This window comes from Halichondria panicea, chromosome 5 (genome assembly GCF_963675165.1).
Source record: "Halichondria panicea chromosome 5, odHalPani1.1, whole genome shotgun sequence".
NCBI classification, from domain to species: Eukaryota; Metazoa; Porifera; class Demospongiae; order Suberitida; family Halichondriidae; genus Halichondria; species Halichondria panicea.
The window spans coordinates 3,311,850-3,334,878 of record NC_087381.1 but is presented as its reverse complement, the minus strand read 5'-3'; the positions used below and the strand labels follow the sequence as shown (position 1 = coordinate 3,334,878).

The following is a 23,029-nucleotide window of genomic DNA, read 5'->3' as shown; positions in this document are numbered from 1 at the left end:
TTAGATTTCGATTTATATCTGTCTACCCGTTTTTGTACTTACCTTAACTACTCGTTTCGCCATAAAGGCTAAAAAAAAAAAAAAAAAAAAAAAAAAAAAAAACATGCAGCTGTTACCACCACACCGTTAGCCTCGAATCCAGGCCTAGCCTATAACGGTGAGCACCTCTTATTGTCGATAGGTGTGGTCAATAATACTGAACACGCCTACTATTCAATAAAGATATAAATTTTCGTGGGTATAAATTTTCGCGGTAGAGGCTCAATCCGCGAAAACCGCGAACATTTATACCCTCGAAATATACCCGCTATACGGTAGTCTATCTATGATTATGAGTTTAAAGATGTCTTCTCCCTCTGGTTCCATCTCTCCTACACCGAGGGACACACCCGCCGACCTGGTGGCCCTCAACGAAAGGCTCTCCACCCTCGAGCAGGCCCTGGCGGCAGCTCAACAGACTCACCAGCCTCATTACCGTGAGTCCTACATTCTTTGCCCACCCTGCCCTGCCCTCACCCATATTACTTATAACAGCCTACAATAACAATAACAGCTTATAAAATACCGCCCCGCTCTGCTCCATACTATATACTGCCCTGCTATAGTATACTGCCCTGCATAGTATACTGCCCCTATATTACGCTCTATAACGTTGCCCGGCCCTGCTGCTCTATATTGTAAGGCTCTATAATAATTATACTGCAATGTACTGCTCTATAATATAATGCCCTGCTCTGCTCTATAATATAATGCCCCGCTATAATGTACTGCTCTATAATATACTGCCATAATATACTGCTATATGCCAAATGCCAGCCAAATGCCAGCTATGCCAGCCAGCTCTAGGCCTGCTCTATAATGTACTGCTCTATAACATACGTGCTGCTCTGTTCTATAATGTGCTGCTCTATAATATGCCATGTTTATATAATATGCCGTGTACTGCCCAGCTCTATACCCGCCTACCACCCTACCCCGTATACCGCCAATCTATCACTTGGCGAACCCCCCCTGACGCACACTCGCCCACAGGTACCATAGACAGCGGAATGCCGTCCGCAGCCACCATTCATGCCCTTGGATTACCTACCTCCAAGCTGACTCCTCCCCAACCATGCTCCTGCCCCCCTCTGCCACCCCACCCCTGGTCCCCACCCACCCCACAGCGCTCCCACCTGCTCCCACTACCAACCCTCTCGCGGGCTTCCCGGACATTCCAACCATCCCCCCCAAACTACTCGACACGATCCTCTCCTGGCAGTACACGGACCTCTCGGAGCTGCTGCCCAATCAGCTTCGCTCCAGCTCTTCCACCACGGATTGTCCTTTTCCCTCAACGTAGCTGGGAAAGCCAGAAGAAACGAAAAAGACAAATAATCGATATCGCCACATGGGTGTAGCTGTATAGCACCTACATCCTAATCCTCTTGTCCAGACACCCGCAAGCCTTACCAGAATTAATAGCATACCAATTATTTATCGTCAAAGCAGCAAAGAAGTTTAGGTACCCCTCTTGGCTGTACTACGATACAGAGTACCGTAAATGGGCCGCCGCAACACACTGCCAAGAGTGGTCCACCATTAACACCCAGCTATACTCTCTCGCCTTTACCGGACAAGGCAACCCTGTGTCGTGGTGCCCGATATGCCAGGTAGACAGAGGAAACCACACCTTTGACTGTCCACGGTACCCTATCCCCACCGATCCTCTTCCCACACAACACCCACCGTCTCAACCCCGGTCCCTCCCTAATGCCACCCGCCCCCAAACGCCCCAGACCACCAGGGGAGCACTGCATCAACTATAACACATCCGGCGGAAACTGCAAATATGGCCTCTCTTGTCGCTACCCTCATAAGTGTTTAGTATGCGGCGTCCACGGACACCCGAGATCCCACTGTCCCAACAAAAGCCACCAGTAGCCCCTGCCCGTAGCTCCCGCCCATACCACTAATTGCTGTGTATTAACCGAATATACGCCATGACGTCACGTTGCGGGAACACCCCCGCAGCCATATTGATTTTTAAAAAATGCACAAATTAATCAGTTCTTAGAAAAACTGTTCGTAACTTGAAAGCGCTTCGACTTTTGATTGTGCAAGTTAGACTAGGAAGAAAGACCAGTCAAAGATCTACAAGATGATGCCCGAATCGCTTACTATCTCGAAGGTTTGGCTATGATCTGCTTCTGTCAAGCGGTAAGTAGTAGTTGCGTATAATACTACTTTGTTACATGGCTTTTTCGATTCGCTAGAAGCTTTATACAGTCTAATACTCATTGTAGTAAGTATATAGGACGTAGCTGTAGAGTTTGTAGTGCTAAGAAGCGTTGCTTAGCCTTTTTCTGTGCAGCTACACAAGGTACTGGGTGTGGCTTATAACCAGAGGCAGCTATGTGTAAAGAGAAACAGTGGCAGTGGTAAAAAGGTGAGTACAAGCTTCCTAAGCTGTATGTTGACTCTACTGAATGTTTAGAGTCTACTTTAGGGCCTGCATCACCTATTATAGACTTTAAAATCAGGCGCATAAAATTAATATTAAAAATACAACCGGTTGTAGTTGCTGTAGTACTTGTTCGTACTTGTTGCATGCGTTTGTAGAATCGCTAGAAGCTCTATGGTCTGGTACTGACTGTACATGGTAGATAGTAGTTGTATCTAGAATTTGTAGTGCTAAGCAGCATTGATTAGCCTTCTTTGTGTACATATATACGTACACTACATGTAGGTGTGGCTGGATCCAATAATCCGGAGGTGGGGCCGCGTATGTACAGTGAACAGAGGAACAGTGGCAGTAGCAGCGAGGTGAGCCAGGGTACATATTACGTTTGTTGACTACACCACCATTATGTTTAGAACTCGTGTGTATAACCTATTATGTAATTATATATAGCCCTTGAATAGTAAAATAATAGCCTCGCCTTTCGTTCTACGAGCCTTGGAAAACATTTTTTGGACCATCAGTAACGATTATAATTCTTTGCGTAACTAACAATAGATATAAAAAGTGTCTGCTGTGGCTACTGCTGTATAGGTCCATGAATACTTTGCTGTCAATTGATTACTGCCACTGGGTCCCTTTTGGAGTACCTTGGAGTCGCCTCTGTCAAGAGTAGAATACATGGTTAGACACACGCACACATACAAGCATACACAAACACTCCCGTACACACACACACACACACCCACACCCACATGCACACACACACACACACACAAATCCACACACACACACGCGCACGCAAACACACACACACGCACTGATACATACTTACGCAAACACACACGCAAACACACACGCAAACACACACACACACACACACACACACACACACCCACACACACACACACACACAAATCCACACACAAATCCACACACACACACACACACACACACGCACGCAAACACACACACACACATACGTACGCAAACACACACACACACACACACACAAATCCACTTACACACATACACGCGACATACACGCGCACAGACAATGCCATGTACAGGAAGGTTGACGTTGGTGGTAAGACTTTCACAACAGTGGTCAGCTGATGCAGTGTCGATGTCCTATCCAGATCTACATTTTTGATAATTTATTGGTGTACTGTACTATGAGGGGTGAGTAGTGCCAAAAGGAGGATGTTTTTTGGAGGGGGGTGTTTGTTTGGTGGCGGCGGCTTAACCTCGAATGTGGCGGAGGCTGTTTCCTTCTTCTACATGTATCTATGGTGGCGGGTGTTTTTTGGTGGCGGCATGAGAGTGTAGAGACTCTATCTAGTGGCGGCGGCTTAACCTCGAGGTTACGGCGGGTATTTACTTGGTGGAGGCGGCTTAGCCTCGAATATATTAATGTGGATGTGAATATGGACCACTTGACCTTTACCTAAAGTTATCTTGGACTTAGCAGACTTACTTCTCAAGCTTGTTTTTAGTGTCTGGGAGGGATTGTGGAGTGGTCAAGACCAGTCCAGACAGTTGCTCTAGCGCTGACCTGATATCAGGCTGCTCATGGTCTCGAGGCTAGCTAGCACAGGAGCAACCCTCTGTTTCTCTATTAGCTAAGGTCAAGTGGTTCTAACCTCATCTATATTCACGGCTGGCCTTTACATTTTTGAGGCTAAGCCGCCGCCACCAACCACATTGCCGTCACCAACTGACACTCGCCGCCACCAACAACTGACACCTGCCACCACCCTCGAGGTTAAGCCGCCGCCTCCTAACACAGCAAATTCGTTTTCTTTTGGCACTATTCACCTCTCATACTGTACCGGGTATTTGATGTTCTTGTTTTTATTCTATACATTGAGTGAAGCCATTTTATTTGTTGCATTTACCTTCAAGCTCCTCTCCAAACTGCTCAATCAGAAAACTCATCATCACTGCCCTCCATGACTGGCACATCTCTGTTACCTTGCTGTACTCGGCTACTGGGTCTTCTATGTCAATCTGTGCAGGTCCCAGAGCTAGTGGGTAGCCTACAATTTCATGCAGCACCTCCTCACTGATCTAGTGTGGCTCTTAGCCATGCTAGTAGCTCTATATAATTTTTTGATAGTGTTTGTTCGGTTGTTTCTCCATGTAACCATTCCTAGATTACATCATCTATATACCTTCTTAATGACGTCATAGTAGCTGGGTGTATAATAGCAGCATTCAGTATAGTAGGTAGCACTAGTAGCAGCGGTAGCGTTGGTAGCAGTAGTAGCACCGTAGCACTGGTAGCGCTGGTAGCAGTAGTAGCACTGGTAGCACTGGTAGCAGCAGTAGCACTGGTAGCGCTGGTAGCAGCAGTAGCACTGGTAGCGCTGGTAGCAGTAGTAGCACTGGTAGCGCTGGTAACAGCAGTAGCAGCAGTAGTACTGGTAGCACTATAGTAGCACTGGTAGCGCTGGTAACAGCAGTAGCACTGGTAGCACTGGTAGCAGCAGTAGCACTGGTAGAGCTGGTAGCAGTAGTAGCACTGGTAGAGCTGGTAGCAGTAGTAGCACTGGTAGAGCTGGTAGCAGCAGTAGCACTGGTAGCGCTGGTAGCGCTGGTAGCAGCAGTAGCACTGGTAGCACTAGTAGCAGCAGTAGCACTGGTAGCAGCAGTAGCACTGGTAGCAGTAGTAGCACTGGTAGCGCTGTATGGTAGCAGCAGTAGCACTGGTAGCGCTTGTAGCAGTAGTAGCACTGGTATAGCGCTGGTAGCAGCAATAGCACTATGGTAGCGCTGGTAACAGCAGTAGCAGCAGTAACACTGGTAGCAGCAGTAGCACTGGTAGCGCTGGTAGCACTGGTAGCAGCAGTAGCGCTGGTAGCACTGGTAGCAGCAGTAGCACTGGTAGCGCTGGTAACAGCAGTAGCGCTGGTAGCACTGGTAGCAGCAGTAGCACTAGTAGCAGCGGTAGCGCTGGTAGCAGCAGTAGCACCGTAGCACTGGTAGCGCTGGTAGCAGTAGTAGCACTGGTAGCACTGGTAGCAGCAGTAGCACTGGTAGCGCTGGTAGCAGCAGTAGCACTGGTAGCGCTGGTAGCAGTAGTAGCAGTGGTAGCGCTGGTAACAGCAGTAGCAGCAGTAGCACTTGTAGCACTATAGTAGAACTGGTAGCGCTGGTAACAGCAGTAGCACTGGTAGCACTGGTAGCAGCAGTAGCACTGGTAGAGCTGGTAGCAGTAGTAGCACTGGTAGAGCTGGTAGCAGTAGTAGCACTGGTAGAGCTGGTAGCAGCAGTAGCACTGGTAGCAGCAGTAGCGCTGGTAGCGCTGGTAGCAGCAGTAGCATTGGTAGCACTAGTAGCAGCAGTAGCACTGGTAGCAGCAGTAGCACTGGTAGCAGTAGTAGCACTGGTAGCGCTGTATGGTAGCAGCAGTAGCACTGGTAGCGCTGGTAGCAGTAGTAGCACTGGTATAGCGCTGGTAGCAGCAATAGCACTATAGTAGCACTGGTAGCGCTGGTAACAGCAGTAGCAGCAGTAACACTGGTAGCAGCAGTAGCACTGGTAGCGCTGGTAGCACTGGTAGCAGCAGTAGCGCTGGTAGCACTGGTAGCAGCAGTAGCACTGGTAGCGCTGGTAACAGCAGTAGCACTGGTAGCACTGGTAGCAGCAGTAGCACTGGTAGCACTAGTAGCAGCAGTAGCACTGGTAGCACTAGTATATAGCACTGGTAGCGCTGGTAGTAGCAGTAGCACTGGTAGCGCTGGTAGCAACAGTAGCACTGGTAGCACTGGTAGCGCTGGTAACAGCAGTAGCACTGGTAGCACTATAGTAGCAGCAGTAGCACTGGTAGCGCTGGTAGCAGCAGTAGCACTGGTAGCACTAGTATATAGCAGCAGTATAGCACTGGTAGCACTATAGTAGCAGCAGTAGCACTGGTAGCAGCAGTAGCGCTGGTAACAGCAGTAGCAGTAGCACTGGTAGCAGCAGTAGCACTGGTAGCGCTGGTAGCAACAGTAGCACTGGTAGCACTGGTAGCACTGGTAGCAGCAGTAGCGCTGGTAACAGCAGTAGCACTGGTAGCACTGGTAGCAGCAGTAGCGCTGGTAACAGTAGTAGCACTGGTAGCACTGGTAGCAGCAGTAACGCTGGTAGCAACAGTAGCACTGGTAGCACTAGTAGCAGCAGTAGCACTGGTAGCGCTGGTAGCACTAGTAGCACTAGTAGCACTAGTAGCAGCAGTAGCACTGGTAGCGCTGGTAGCACTGGTAGCAGCAGTAGCACTGGTAGCACTGGTAGCACTAGTAGCACTAGTAGCAGCAGTAGCACTGGTAGCACTAGTAGCACTGATAGCTCTGGTAGCAACAGTGGCGCTGGTAGTACTGGTAGCAGCAGTAGCACTGGTAGCACTGGTAGCACTAGTAGCACTATAGTAGCACTGGTAGCACTAGTAGCAGCAGTAGCGCTGGTAGCAGCAGTAGCACTGGTAGCTCTGGTAGCAGCAGTATCACTGGTAGCAGCTGGTAGCAGCAGCAGTCTAGCGCTGGTAGCAGAAGTAGCACTATAGTAGCAGGCTAGCAGTAGCACTATAATAGCACTGAATGCATGGTAGCGCTGGTAGCACTATAATTATAGTAGCTATAATTATAAGTATCTTTAATATTTCTACTTGTGCATGCACAGTTATCGACATATACATTTCTATAATACTGGTTTTCCAAGGAGGATGCATCGATCGCTAAAAGGAGGACCTCACATTCATCAATAATTGGTGTTAACTTTGTGAACTGCCAAGAAATTACTTGGCCAATACCGTTGATGAATTGTATTGCAACACCCATCTTCAATAATAATAATTATAATAATAAGTTACTTTAAACGTGTGGTCGATACTAATGGATGCATCAGCATATACATAAACCCACCTGTGTTCAGCAAAGTTTAGCATTTTAATGGAGTAAATCATGTATTTGCTGGGACATGCATGGTCCACCTGACATACAATTGACCACATGTAGCTCTGGATTCATGATAATTATGGTATAGAACCCTAGCGTCGAACCAGGCCGCTTTGCGCTTTTCCCTGCGGCCTGGAATCGAGGCTAAGCTAACCCCTGACAGGCTGGAAGTTGTATGTGCCAGTGTCAGGTATGTGTTGACATGTATTGTGGTGAGGCTGTGTGTGGGATTTACTACTATAGTGGTTGGCTTTATCAAGTGTTAAATTGCTAAATGTGGTAAAAAGCATCACACCATTCCTATAAATTACAGCAGATACTGTGTTTTGCAAGTTGCTTGTCGTTGTGCACAGTAAATGGGCGTTGCTATCATCATAGTACTACTGAGTCTAGTAAAGTGAACGTGTCTATTCAGCAAAAAAAATTAATTTGCTAACTTAGTTAGCTAAGCTGTTATAGTGTATATGCACATGCAGTACTCTGTTGACTTGCTATACTTCTGTTGATTTGAGCCAGTATGGCAGTTGTTTTAGTTATAGAAGTGCACTAAAAGAGCAGGTAGAAATTAGAGGACATAGAGGAAAGTTATGAGTCAGCACATTCCTGATTAAATCTAGTAACCACAGTAGTACTATAGACAACGCCCATTTACTGTGCACAATGACAAGCAACTTGCAAAACACAGTATACTGTAACAGTTGTCCATGCATCATTTTCAGCCTAGAAGAAGGTGGTTTTTTTTTGCTATCATCATGCTCAGGACAACTGTTACACAGTAGATTGCACTTGCAACAGGATTGTTTAATTTTATTCCTCCCTGGATGAAAGTTCACCCCATGACATGCACTATAAGTATAGCAACTTTTTTACTGAATAATGGTAACAACTTTTAACTCGAACCTCAGATCTACTTCTAAAGCATAGGTTGAGCGTTCCTTATATGGAATACCACAGATAAGCTAAGGTGCAAACTGCAAAGCCATTCCTTATAATTATGTATATACATCTATATTACCGGTAATAATAATTACGGCTTGCCTAAATGGCGCTACCATTTTAGTTTGGCCTAATAAAATTCTTATACAGTGCATCCAGCTTAGAGAGTAGATTACCACAAATTTGTGAGTAGCTGTACTTAAATGTAAATATCTTTTGATCAGAACATTTCTAGAAATGGTGTTGATACCAATGTGTAGGTGAATGACCAAGCTACAACATACTCAAAAACGTTTCCATGGAAACATAAGGTGGTGGGTTTGTGGTGATTAATAGAACAACAGCAAATTGTTACAGTGGGTAATCGGTTAGAGTAATAAAACAGTAATCTTGTACAGCTAAGGTCCTAGACTTCATCACATAATTGTTCAATGGTTTAGGTGTCCTGACCATCCCTTTATGGGTCTTACATATGTTCACAGTGTTTATAATTCATGATTTACTGGTTTTCAGGTACACTTTTGGTTAGAGTAATAACTTCTGAAAAATTAATAGCTTAGCTTTCAAATTTCTGTAGTAAGTTTACAGATAAATGTAAACTCTAAGCTAAGCTATAAAATGTTCAGAAGATATTACTCTAACCAAGGCGTACCTAAAAACCAGTAAATCATGAATTATAAACACTGTGAACATATGTAAGACCCTAGCCTCGACCCCCGGCCGATCCGTCTCCAATTGAACGCTAGGTCGCCTACTAGGCCTGGTATTGATTGTATTTGGGCGTGATCTGGGCGTGGTTTTTTAATAAATTGACTCGTTGTACAACAAAAAATGAATCCTCCAACAGTGGTCTTCAACAACAGCCTCTGGGGCAGTATACAGCAGGAAATACTTCCCAGAAGACACTTCTTTGGCAGTGGCAACCAAATCTTTGTCGATTCCTTTATTGCTACTGAGGATGGCAGCAGAAACACCTCTATTGTTTAGACTCCTGATCTGGTCAATCATGAGTCTCATGATGAGAGATACAAGGGGAGAGACAATTAACAAGAACAACACTTTTGTCAACAGGAGGAGCCTTGGTCCTACCTAGCTTGTAGTCCATTAAAAAGGGTAGCAACTGATATAGCAGAGAGACTTGCCATACCCCGTTGGGAACCAGATAAACACGTCCCTTCCCTCAAACAGGAGCTTGAGAGCCTGGGCCTGTTCTGCCATGAGAGTGAGGCCATCTTGCTTCAAACAAGACAACGAGTTGCATGCCATAGCTAGCTAGCTATAAATTGAGAACATGACACGGAGCTAAATTACTGTAACTTTTACGGGAGTAAAATGCCTCTACGTACACCTTTAGTATTACAGAAAAAAAGCAGGAAACAAAATGTAAAGAATCACTGTTTTTGTTTCCGGTTCCTGCCACGCCCAGATACAATCAATACCAGGCCGTATTTTTCAACTTCGTTCTATTAAAAAAAAATCAGCCTGGGACCGAGGCTAGTAAGACCCATGCATAAAGGGATGGTCAGGATACCTAAACCATTGTATGTGATGAAGTCTAGGACCTTAGTTGTATACAAGATTACTGTTTTATTACTCTAACCGATTACCCACTATAACAATTTGTTGTTGTTCTATTAATCACCACAAACCCACCACCTTATGTTTCCATGGAAACATTTTTGGGTACGTTGTAGCTTGGTTATTCACCTACACATTGGTATCAACACAATTAGAAATGTTCCAATCGAAAGATATTTACATTTAAGTACAGCTACTCACTCACAAATGTGTGGTAATTTACTACTTTTGCAGACTATACTCCAAAGCACTGTAGTAAATAGCAGTATTTTGGTTGGCTTCTGTTATGATTGTCTGTAACAAGCCAACAAAAGCAATCATAAGTAATTGGAATTGCCATGGCCTGCAAAATCCAAACCCCTTACAATTATATACACTGTAACTGGTAACTTGATGGGTGTTTTAATTTGGCGATTTGAAAAATTTTACCGAATTTAAAAACTTCTGGTGGACACAACGTAGAGACGTTAAATTAAAAACCGCCAAGTTGGTTCAACAAGGAAGGAGTTGCTCAAAATGCAGTGATAGAGGCCCTGGGTGGGGCTCACATGAACAAAGAGAGGAAATGTTAAAACAATAGATAGTGAGGCTAAATGCTAGAGTCCAAAGTACAACTTGACAGCAGCAAATTATGGTTTAAATTGTAGTAAATACTACCATAGATTGAACAATCTATGATACTACGTAAGAAGGTATAACATCTATGCACCAACACACATATTAAAGTGCGCCTGCAAGGGGTTCTGGGGGTTGTCCCTCAAGAAAATTAAGCTCTGGGACTGATTCTGATGCAGACAGGCAGATATATGTTTGCGTGTTTCTTGGACAACTTCTATTGAGTTTGTGTAAGGTTGACAAAAAAATTAAGGGAGGCTGCACTGCCTGGTTCCTACACCACTGGAGAATACTACAAGGGTTCCATGCACCGCATTTCAGTAACCATGTGCACAGTTTACATTGTGGTTTCATGCTTGTGTACATGTACCGTATATCTTCTAATTTATCGGACACTTCTAATTACCCGGACACTCTTTTGGGCAATTTTCGTTGTTCTAATACAACGGACACTCCAGTACTTTAATATTACATTTGTTCTAAATATCCGGACAATACCTTGAAAAATTGAGTTATCGTTCATAGGCGGCAAGTAAGACTTACAGTACTGCAGTTAGATAGCTTTGATTAGCTAGTTTTAGATAGCTAGTGCAACTATTCAGTCGTACCCTGTTCTATTAAACTTAGCTAGCTCGCATGCAGCTGCTTGCTTGTTCTAATTATTCCGGACACTTCGCATGCTCTATAAAAATCTGTTCCAATTATACCCGGACAATTTCCAAAATAATTATTTTTTGCTGTCCGATAAATTAGAAGATATACGGTACTGTGGTTTTGCCTTAGCCACTGTACCTATTCATGCATGGGTATGTGATTATAGACCTTAACCATTAATTTTTTGTTTACCCATTTTGCTTTTCTTTTTTGCTCAAATTTTCTACTCTATAATATCAAATATTTTGCTTCTTTGATAGCCAGTGCGTGTTACTCATGTAATGGTTTAATTAAAACACAACGAGTTTACAAGTAACATAACACTACATAACACGGTCTCACAACAGGAAGTGAACATTTAATAAACACTCAACATGCTCGTTCCCAAGCCGCTTTTTTTTTAATTGGCTTGGGGGCGAGGCTATAGTGTGCAAGATGCAAGCAGCATGCATGTGGTATATTGTTGCTGCACAGTGGAATTCAATTAGAGGTCCATCTATAATCTAAGCCTATTTTACTAAATTTTACAGCCCAATTTTCTAGCAAATGCCTATTTTGCTCAAAATGTAGCTAGACAAGGTGTATTATGTGATTCAATAAAGCAGCTAAATGTATGTGTTTGTAACAGAAAATAATCATGCATGCCTGGAGTATAGTAGCCTTGATCCCAGGCCGATCCGTCTCTAATTGAACGCTAGGTCGCCTCCTCGGCCTGGTATTGATTGTATCTGGGCGTGCTCTTATTGGCTCCACCTCGCTCAGGTATTCGCTAAAAAAGAGCGAATTCCTGAGCGACTTAACACTAATGGTGTATGTATGAGCACCTACTCCGTAAAAGTAATTGTAATCTCATGAATAGCTCCGTAAAGCTAGCTAGCTACTACTATGGCAATTTCAACGTCTTTTGATATCCAAGAAGCATTAGCGTATGCACTGTCTTGTGTGAAGCAAGAAGGACTGATCCTCAAGGAACAGCAGGTCCGTGCTCTCAAGCTCCTGTCAGAAGGAAGGGACGTTTTTGTGTGGTTCCCAACTGGGTATGGCAAGTCTCTGTGCTATCAATTGCTACCCTTCTTGATGGACTACAAGCTTGGTAGGACTAAGGGTCCTCTTGTCGCCAGAAGTGTAGTTCTTGTCATCTCTCCCCTTGTGTCTCTCATGATTGACCAGGAGTCTGAACACTAGAGGTGTTTCTGCTGCCATCCTCAGTAGTAATAAGGGAATCGACAGAAGTCTTGTTGCCACTAACAAAGATGTGTCGGATGGAAAGTACCGTCTGCTGTTCACTGCCCCAGAGGCTGTTGTTGAAGACTATCGTTGGAGGATGCTATTACTAGAGCCTCCACTCAATTCCTCTTTAGTGGCAATAGCTGTGGACGAAGCACACTGTGTTTACAAGTGGTAAGTTATTAATAACTCCCGTTGTGATTATTATGTATGTTCTGTAGGAGCTCTGACTTTTGTCCTGCCTATGCACACCTAGGTGAGCTTAGAGCATTTGCCCCTCCTGGTGCTCCAATGTTGGCTGCAAACTGGATAGTTTCTGACCTACCCTCTAGCTCCACAGCGATTGCAGATGATGTCGAGGCACTGGCATTATGTGGACCATCAATGTGAGCTAAAAAAATAATTTTATTTACAACACTATCACATTAAAAATTTCCTACTTTGTGCAGGAGTAAAAGCAAGCCTTTTTCCTCGAACCCCGATGGTACTCCTCTTTGCTGATGGACGCGAGCTCACAGTGAAAGGAGATGCGTCGGAACCACTCGTGTCCTTAGTCCTTTTCTTAGGGGCTGATCTTACTGGACTACTAGGGAGCTGCTCTTTGGACACTTGTTTCTGGTAGCTACGTCTGGCCAGGAGCCTGAACAACTCTATGGACTCTATCTTCTTGATACAAGAAAGACAGACAATCTTTGACAGGCCATCTGAATCACTAACAGGCAGATCCAATGCAAGACTGAGCCTCCCTGGAATATCTTCTTTGAGAGCCTTACTGCTGAACAAATGTTTATATCTTCTGTTTTGTATGGCATCAGTGCTGCAACATAACCTACAAAGAACAAACTTAGAAGCCATCATTAATTTTATTCAATTTTCATTTGACCACATGGACTAATAATAATAAGGAAGTCACGCCCAGATACAATCAATACCAGGCCGAGGAGGCGACCTAGCGTTCAATTAGAGACAGATCGGCCTGGGATCGAGGCTAGGAGTATATATGCATTGTCGTATATATAGCGGGCATAGGGTAAAATTCTTTTCTTTTTTGTGAGCTTGCAAAAATGTTACTTACGAAAAAACCTAGGTGTTGTTCACTGCAACACATGCAATGCAGTGCAACTACTGAAGCAAAGTACTGGATCAAACAAAATCACCGCTATTCATATTAAAAAATTAACCACTATATAATTTACAGTTGTATTTGCACCTTCAAGTTGATGTAAATTCACCTTTTTTGTAGGAGGTGCTACATAACTTCAATTAAAAGGAAACAAATAAGGATTTCAGTTCCTCCTATACAAGGTTGCTTGTCTCCAGTGTAGTTTTTCGAATAAAGAACTCCCGAATGAAAATATGCTGTGTCTGATCATGTTAGCCGGTACGCAGATGGCACAGCCACTTGTGTGTTCTAGGCTATTTCAATGAGCGCTACCAACGCTACCAGTATTACTAATGCTACCATGCAGTGCTACTGCTGCTACTAATACTACCAGTGCTACTGCTGCTACCAGTGCTACTAGTGCTACCAGTGCTACTGCTGCTACCAGTGCTACTGCTGCTACCAGTGCTACTGCTGCTACTAGTGCTACCAGTGCTGCTATTACTACTAGTGCTACTACTGCAACCAGTGCTACTAGTGCTACTGCTGCTATACTAGTGCTACCAGTGCTACTGCTGCTACTAGTGCTACTGATGCTACCAGTGCTACTGATGCTACCAGTGCTACCAGTGCTATACTGTTGCTACTAGTGCTACCAGTGCTGCTATTACTACTAGTGCTACTACTGCAACCAGTGCTACTAGTGCTACTGCTGCTATACCAGCGCTACTGCTGCTACTAGTGCTACCAGTGCTACTGCTGCTACCAGCGCTACTGCTGCTAATACTACCAGCGCTACTAGTGTACTGTGCAGTGCATCATTTAGTATGATTATGACGTCATTAAGAAGGTATATAGATGATGTAATCTAGGATTGGTTACATGGAGAAACAACCGTTTGTTCATGCCAATAATTAATATTTAATTTGTAAACTAGCTACATATTCAGTTACTGTTCAGGTAAGTATATATGCAGTCAAAACCTCTTACTGTGCAGAAAATATTTTGGCAAGCGTGTATTGCCAAAATATTTTCTGCACAGTAAGAGGTTTTGACTGCATATATACTTACCTGAACAGTAACTGGACATAGTAGTAGCGTTAAAATAGCAGCAGCCGCTCCCTGGTTTCTTTAGAGCAGAGAGAAGCCGGATTACTGCGGTTGACGCAAAAATGCGTCTATGGCGTCATACCGACATGACGCATAAATGCGTCTGCGGCGTATAATCGGTTAATTGCTGTGTTTCTCACTATGCTTATTTCCTCATCATTGCTTCATTAGTTCATTATTATGCCTATTGCGTTGCCTCATTATTATTCATTTGCGTTGCCCTTATTGCTTCATTATTATGCCTATTGCTTCACTTTGCGTTTCTGATTACCCCATTATTATGTGCCATGATTACACATGTACAACATGTACAATGATAAATATTAAGCATGTTAAGTAGTTTCACCCACACAGGGACGCCACTATACCCCTACACTCCCGACCTGCTCGCCCTTGCCTCTCACATCAACCCAGCACAGCCGCCCTTGCCTCCCCGCTTAGCCATCATTACATCACCGCTCAATTACGATGCATGGCAACTCTGGCTAGATTATCACCCCGACCAACACTACGCATCGTACATACTACACGGCATCGCCCACGGCTTCCGGATAGGCTTTGACCACACTAACACTGCTCTCCGCTCAGCATCCACTAACCACCCATCGGCCATCGAGCACCCTGATATAATCAAAAAATCCCTCCTCGCCGAAACCGGCGCGCAACGACTTGTTGGCCCACTTAACCCAACACTCTACCCATACGTCCACACAAGCAGCCTTGGCGCTATATACCTAAAAAACACTCAGAAAAATGGCGCCTGATATTGGACCTATCGCACCCCAAATCCCACAGCATTAAGACGGTATCTCCCGTCAGCTCTGCTCTCTGACCTACACAAAAGTAGACTACATCATCCCACGAATCCTTTTGTCAGGACGCGATACACTTCTAGCTAAGATAGACATAGAAAACGCTTTCAGAAATGTCCCGATTCACCCTGATGACCGCCATCTGCTAGGGATGATGTGGGACAACCAGCTCTACATCGACACAACCTTGCCCTTTGGCCTACGCTCGGCCCCTAAGATATTTAACGCTATAGCCGACGGCCTCCAATGGATTGCTCTAGAAAGAGGGGTTACAAATCTAGATCACTTCCTTTATCACCACAGGGAAACCCCACAGCCACGAATGCCAAACCAACCTCCAACTGCTCGTCGATACCTGCAAGATTTACCTTTGGCCCTCGAGGGCCCTACCACATGCCTCACTTTCCTGGGTATTGAGCTAGACACATCTCTCCTCCAGCTACGTCTCCCAGCGGAGAAATTGTCGCGGCTCCAGCACACACTAATCTCTTGGGCCGGACGAAGGTCATGTTTAAAACGTGACCTGCAATCGCTGGTAGGGCTCCTCCATGACGCTAGTATCGTCATTAAACCGGGTCGCACCTTCATTCGCCGCCTGGTCGACCTGCTGAAATCCTCTCACAACCGCCCCAGAGAAGCACACATCCGGCTAAACACCGAAGCAAGATCCGATATCCTCTGGTGGAAACAATTCATAGGCGATTGGAACGGGCTCTCCATGATGCGCAGCCACCAGCGGGAAAACCCCGAGATCATCCTCACTTCCGATGCCTCTGGGAATTGGGGCTGCGGCGCCTTCTGGAACGATCGCTGGTTCCAATATAAATGGTCCCACACTACATTAGGTCTCCACATCACCGCCAAAGAACTCCTACCGATTGTCTTTGCAGTGGCAGTCTGGGGCGCTCAATGGCAGGGAAAATCGATACTCTGCCGCTGCGACAACGAAGCCGTCGTAGCAATCATTAATACAGGAACAAGCAAAGATTGCGAAGCAATGCCCCTCATGCACTGCCTGTTTTTCATAACTGCTAAGCATAATCTGCTCCTTACAGCCACTCATTTCCCTGGCTCAATCAACATTCTCGCCGACGCCCTGTCCAGGAATAACTTACAACTCTTTCTCTCCCTCTCACCACAGGCCCTCCCCAACCCGGATCCTATCCCCCCCGCCCTAATCGACCTGCTCACAATCTCCAGACTAGACTGGACATCCCCAGCCTGGAGCTCAATGTTCAACGCTACCTTCAAGCCGCCCTTGCCAAAAGCACCATCTCTTCCTACACAACAGCCCATCACAGGTATACCTCGACTTCTGCCACCGCTCTACTCACACCCCATACCCCACTACCGAAACTATCCTCACCCAATTTGTAGCTTTCCTAGGCACACAACACTTAAAGCACCAAACCATTAAATTATACCTATCCGGAATCAGGTATTACCACATTATAAAGTCTCACGCCAACCCATTTACTACCGATATGCCAAAGCTCACATACGTACTCAAAGGCATCAAATCGTCACAGTCCAAAGACTCAGCCTCAAAAACAAAAACACGTCTTCCCATCACACCCAAGATACTACAGGAGCTCCAGCTCGCTTTTCATAACCCCTCATTTGATAACGTAATGCTCTGGGCTGCCTCTCTGACATGTTTCTTTGGGTTTCTTCGATCTGGCGAGATAACTGTCCCATCGCCCTCTTGTTTCGACCCCTCGGCCCATCTCTGCCTGGCAGATATCTCTGTTAACGATGCACAGCAACTGTCCATTATTCGGCTGCACTTAAAGGCATCCAAAACAGACCCATTCAGACAAGGAGTCGATGTTTATGTTGGGCGCACCGGCAGCGCTCTTTGTCCCGTAGCAGCACTCCTTAACTACCTGGCCATTCGTGGTACAAATCCTGGCCTACTCTTCCATTACCAAGATGGTGCACCTCTCACAAAATGCAAATTTACCTCCTCCTTCCGTAAGGCTCTTTCATCACGGGGCATTGACAGTTCGCTGTACGCAGGCCATAGTTTTAGAATTGGCGCAGCCACGACTGCTTCACTGAACGGCGTCGAGGACTCCATGATTCAAACCCTCGGGTGATGGAAAAGCTCTGCATATCTCACCTACGTTCGCATTCCCTCACAACTTCTAGCGGCAGTGTCTAAACGTATTTGTTCTTAGTCTGACATTAATTTGTGTCCATTATGATATGCTATGCTTTGCTATACTTACCTTTACGCAATAGCTGTATTAATTCCTTAGTAGATTAAACCACACAGGAAAATATATTTCTATGGGGAACCACTAAAACCAACCACCCATATCCCTCTCCCGGTCAATCGCACACAATCTGGAACCTGGAACAGTTCCATCGTTTGCATCTGAGCCCAACCTACCAAATTAGCTTGATGTTATCGCCGCCCCCAATGAAGTGGCTATGGCTTGTACACAGCCAAAAATAATCATTTCCGTATCTGAAGTGAATTGTTCCGCATCTGATACTGTTATGTAGTCGGTTTTGTATCTGAACTGTATGCATGCGGATCAGTAACTATTCTGTATTTTCAAATTGTATCTGAAGCAGATTTCAGCCAATTACTGTACTGTTAGTTTTTTTTTATTGATACACAAGTGTACAACGGACAGAACAGTATCTGGTGTGTTAAGAGATCATGTATCAGACCAGAAGCTTAAAATAGAGCACATGAGAGAGTACATGTAGTAATAAAACAAAGCAAAGCAAAGCAAAATGTCTTCCCCAGATAGCCAGCTCCTACAGTCGATATTAGATGAGTTAAAAAGTGAGTGTATAAGTTACAGCATGATTATACATAATTATTAAAGCTTAATAGACTATTTCCTCATTGACATGACTTGTATAATAATATAGCTGTTCAGTACCTTATAGATCTACTTTATACAATGCACCATTGTCCAGCAATCATGCACCTACGATTATTATTATTATATAATTATAGGTTTACGTTCCAGTATCAGCACCATTGATAAAAAAACTAACAACGCTAACGAAGTGAGTTACATGGTATAGATGCGGTGCATGCATGTGCATATACGGAGATGAGAGCATCGAAGTTCCCATGTGTCACATTCAGGCTGTTTGTTGTCTTCCCACTTCAATTGAATGGGATCAATGTTCATCGACATTTGAGAGCATGCGTCTTTCAGTAAGTACACATATTGTCTGTACACTGTATTATGTGTGAATGGTGACTGCATGAGTGTCAAGTCCTGTGTATAATAATTATGTAGGTTGTTTCATTTTGTTCTGTGAGTGGGCTGGGGGGTGGTTATTGTTAGTAATGTATCTTATACATGATGCGATAAGGTAATAATGATACTTTGTTACGAACAGGAAGTTTCTAGATACACAGACTCACCCCTGATCAAGGAGACATGTGGGGGGCTCCCGGTGATGACTGTTCCTCTTCTTTTGTACACCGACGATACAAGTGGCAACCGAAATAAAAAGTGGAATAAGTTTGATTGCTGGTGCTTTCTTCTTGCTGGTCTACCTCGTCATCAAAACAGTCAGCTGCATAACTTACATCCATTTCATCGCTTGTTCAAACAAAGTTGATTGTATGGAGATGTCTGGAGCAATTGTGTCAGACCTCAAGAAACTTGAGGATGGCATTGTCATGTATGACTCTACTCTCAAACAATTGTCTTTGCTCCCGTTATTGCAGCTTTGGCTGACAATCCAAGGCACTCAGAGCTTCTGAATCACATGGGATCAAAGTGGTGCAAACCTCTTTTGTCGTATGTGTATGGTAAGTATACTATTTGTACACGTACAAATACAGGCACAATGCAGTGCATTACTATATTATCATAATTATAGGTAAACAAGTGTGAGGATCCAACGATGAAATGTGCTGGCAGAACAAAGCAGTTGGCTGAATTCCACATTCAATGCATCAAAAATCAGCCATTTGAAACAGGGAAAATTGAGACACGGAAGCGTTTCGGAATGAAAGAGATCGATAATCCCCTATTCCTTCTAAGTGTAGATCTCTTCAGGTAACGTTTCTATATGTATGTGTATGGTGGTTACATGTACATGATACGTGTTTTTGGATCGAGTCAAGTGCATGTAACAATCGTGTGTTAATTGTTTAAATGGGACGTGTGAGGAGCAATTAGTTACAATTATTAAGATTCCACATTAAACGCATAATATCCAGCTATGGTACACACACTTAATTTTGCCAACACACAACAGGTCAACTCCTGTGGAGACACTACACACAATTCTCCTTGGACCATACAAGTACCTCCTCAAGACCCTTATCCCACAACTCACAGCAGCTCAGAAACGCCAGGTGCTTGCCAAGATCAGCACTTTCAATTACTCCGGCATTAAAGGGAAAGTCCTTGGCAATATCGTCAGCTATCACAAGTCATTTGTGGGAAGAGATTAAAAGGCTTTGTCTCAGATTGCGTTGTTTGTGTTTTGGCCGCACCTATCTAAAGGAGAGAGAAAAGTTTGGCTTGCTCTTTCAAAGGTACATGCACATGTACGCATTACAAGTATATAGCTTCGAGCACATGGTACAGACTGACCTTATAACCTTATAATGCAAATTTGTACTTGTACGTGTACATGTATACATGTATATATATAGGTATTCAGAATTGCCTACTGTGTACCATTCACCGAGGATAAAGTACACGACTATGACCAGGTATGTCAGCACTTTGTGGCCATCGTAAAAGAAAACACGCATGCCTGAAATGCTGAAAAAACAAAAAGTTCACCTGCTACTCCATCTTCCGGAAAGTATGAAAGAGTTTGGTCCCCCATCATCTTTTAACACAGAAAGGTATAACAAATTACTGTCCACTGTACATCAATTTTATTCATGCAGGTGTGAGGCTTTCAAGTCAAAGATGAGAAACTACAATGTATACTCTAAAGCTGCGTCAAGTAGAGACATTGCTCTCAGCTTCAGGCTTGTGTGTGACGGGGGAACGACACTCAGTTTTGGCAGGTAGCTGTTGGCTTGCTACAGTTATTACTTTTTATTCAACCATTTTGTACCATTTTATGCCATATACTTGTATATACAGTGATCGTACCCCCCCCCCCCTTTCCCGCGTAACCAGTATGCATATTACCATCCAGGAGCGTTGGGTTAGGACTGGTACACATGTACCATTCAAATGCGGTCCAAAAGTTTCTGAATGGAGCAACACCACCCAAACACAAGGCGATATACCAGCCAGGAGCACTCAGAATGGTAATTATCACATTTTTATGTTGAGTCGACGAAAGCATACAAAATGACACAAATTACAGAAACAAGTACAGCCTGCATCTCTCTCGAGTGTTGAGCTTAAGGTGGGTGGAGAGGTGATGACCCTGGGAAGCCTTCCCACTGGCCTGTCTGTGGATCTTCTTGAGACCTTTAACCTGCGGGATGATGTCCAAAGATATGGAGGTGTTGTGTCACAAGCTGGCCACTTGTTCACTGTGGGCAATCTGTTAAATTGGCCACCACAGACAACATGTCACAGGTACGTACTTTACAAATTAACATTCGACTTGTGTTCACACACAACCTCACACTTCTACCACACACACAACACTGCAGTATGGTATACTGGTGGCAAATGTACTCAGACTAGCATCCCATTCATCTATGTGCCTGGTCCAGAAATTTGAGGGCATCGTCTTGAATGGACAACCAATTGTCAACGAGTATGACTGCCCACTGTTGACCCTAACAGATACGATTACTGGAGTCTACCCTGTTGACATTTTAATTGAAATGTCAATAGTACATGAATGTACAGACACTTGTGAATTTGTCGGTAACGGACCGCTCAATGTCCTACAAGTCGAACGAGAGACAATTCCAACAAGCAGATTTGTATACATGCACGACTGGACGAATAAATTGTATTGTTTCAATGTATACTGCATGACGCAGTAGCTTTCATGTTGTTACTATCACTTTTGTGCTTTCAATTCTATTGCTAATTTGTTGTCTATACTATCACTTTGCCTTTAAAATAATGACAATTCTGAAACTATTATTAAAAGAGCTTTACAGTCAGTTTCAGAATGATAGAATTTCTAGTCTGATTCAGCTCCGATTACAAAACGATACCAAGGGCGTATACAGAGAAGAGGGCATGCAACTCGCCCCATTCTCAGAATCATCCAACTTCGTATTGAGCTATTTTTAGAACTGCCCACAAAAACGCCCACGCGTAACCTTTGACCGCACAAGGTAAATCAAAGTATTTTTTATATCTGTGCCAGCATAGATACTGTACACTCCGTGGATGTGAAACACTTCCGCCCACTACCAAAAGTCCTGAAACACTCATTGCAACGGATGACACGGACCCAGTATCCGGAATTCCGTATAGTATACGGAATCTACTGCATGGATACAATAATAACAGTAACTACGTGTGAGTGATTGGATAACTGAAGCTCCCAGTCCAAGTTCTTCCAGTGCTAACTGATTATCTGCGCAGGGAGAGCCAAGAGAGATGTTCATGAATGAAAGTGGAAATGCAGAAATCATATTGGAACCTGATCTAGCTACATGTACACTGCTGACTTAATTTTTGTGATGACATTGTATATATAGCACAGCATGTATGCACACAGAATATTATATAGGCAGGCATCCATGCACGGAGATAGACTTAGTAATAGACAACTAAATGGACAACTAAAACTGATTTAAAGTTGAAGGAGGATTCTTCTTCGTCTTATCGCTACTTGTGCTCGTACACTTGTTTGTTAGTCTTGCATCAGGGAATAATTATGCTCCTTTCCGCTTCCTTTGGTGATAGAGCATTACCTAAATTAAAAAAGTATGTTAGTAATAATAATTTACTCAGGCCGCTGTTGTACGATCATGTATGCATTATCATCATACAGTACATTTGTATGAGTAAACATGTTCACCACAAAAAGACACGCTTTCCTGAAATAACAAAACATTTACTGAGGGTCAAAATAGATTCTCCTGGTATAAGGACATCTATATTATTGAAGGACCACATCATTTAAGTGATGGAGCTTTTTGTTGGCAAGATCGCCTAACCACAAGATAGGTACTGTTGAACACCTATTTTTGACCTATCATTCAGTTTGCTGCTAGCCTTATACATTTCCTTAAGTACTGAACACATTCTCCCAGTACTTCACTTCATAGACTAACAGGAAAGCAAAGCGAAATGTTCCAACCATAAACCCAACCAAAGATCGCCTAACCACAAACTTGTCACCTAGTAAGTTACAGACAAAAATGAGCTCCAAAAGGCTATCCACTAATAATGTAGGCTCAATATACATGCTCTATGATAGACTTACCTCCCACCTACGAGTACAGCAAGCCTTCTCCTCAACTGAAGCCACAAGTGCGTAGCTGTGCAAGAAAAACAACACTAAAAGTGTCCATTTCTGCAGCTGGGTGCCGTTGCAGTGAGTGAACACAAATACTCCGTAATCTACCCGTATACTACCTACGTTTCACATCCACGGAGTGTACAGTATCTATGGTGCCAGCTTGCTAGCTCGATTGCAGCATAGTAAAACTAGTTCTCAGCAGCAGTATGGCTTGTACTAGCAGTCT

General features: G+C 44.1%; 3 protein-coding genes across 8 annotated transcripts; all 3 read left to right on the top strand.

Annotated features, from left to right (window-relative positions):
- Nucleotides 1-137: 137 nt before the first annotated feature.
- Nucleotides 138-21,464, top strand: LOC135335837 (uncharacterized). Of its 6 annotated transcripts, XR_010394634.1 has the most exons (11): nucleotides 14,490-18,211; nucleotides 18,389-18,441; nucleotides 18,524-18,595; nucleotides 18,784-19,201; nucleotides 19,273-19,451; nucleotides 19,654-19,936; nucleotides 20,057-20,254; nucleotides 20,300-20,422; nucleotides 20,557-20,671; nucleotides 20,731-20,948; nucleotides 21,026-21,464. XR_010394634.1 is itself a non-coding variant. In XM_064531421.1 (9 exons), exons 5-9 carry the CDS (start codon nucleotides 20,157-20,159, stop codon nucleotides 21,057-21,059), a joined length of 588 nt encoding a protein of 195 aa, XP_064387491.1. In that variant the 5' UTR covers nucleotides 14,521-18,595; nucleotides 18,784-19,201; nucleotides 19,273-19,451; nucleotides 19,654-19,936; nucleotides 20,057-20,156; the 3' UTR covers nucleotides 21,060-21,464. The 6 variants fall into 6 exon arrangements, 1 of the variants encoding a protein (XP_064387491.1); XR_010394635.1 differs by adding an exon at nucleotides 138-476 and having other exon boundaries at nucleotides 14,954-18,595; XR_010394633.1 differs by having other exon boundaries at nucleotides 18,389-18,595.
- LOC135336364 (uncharacterized protein DDB_G0271670-like) lies at nucleotides 2,179-8,908 on the top strand. The gene is made up of 3 exons (XM_064532127.1): nucleotides 2,179-2,199; nucleotides 2,354-2,428; nucleotides 6,333-8,908. Exons 1-3 carry the CDS (start codon nucleotides 2,179-2,181, stop codon nucleotides 6,984-6,986), a joined length of 750 nt encoding a protein of 249 aa, XP_064388197.1. The 3' UTR covers nucleotides 6,987-8,908.
- On the top strand, nucleotides 16,896-17,510 carry LOC135336363 (uncharacterized). The gene has a single exon (XM_064532125.1). The coding sequence runs from the start codon at nucleotides 16,896-16,898 to the stop codon at nucleotides 17,508-17,510; it is 615 nt and encodes a 204-aa protein (XP_064388195.1).
- Nucleotides 21,465-23,029: the final 1,565 nt, after the last annotated feature.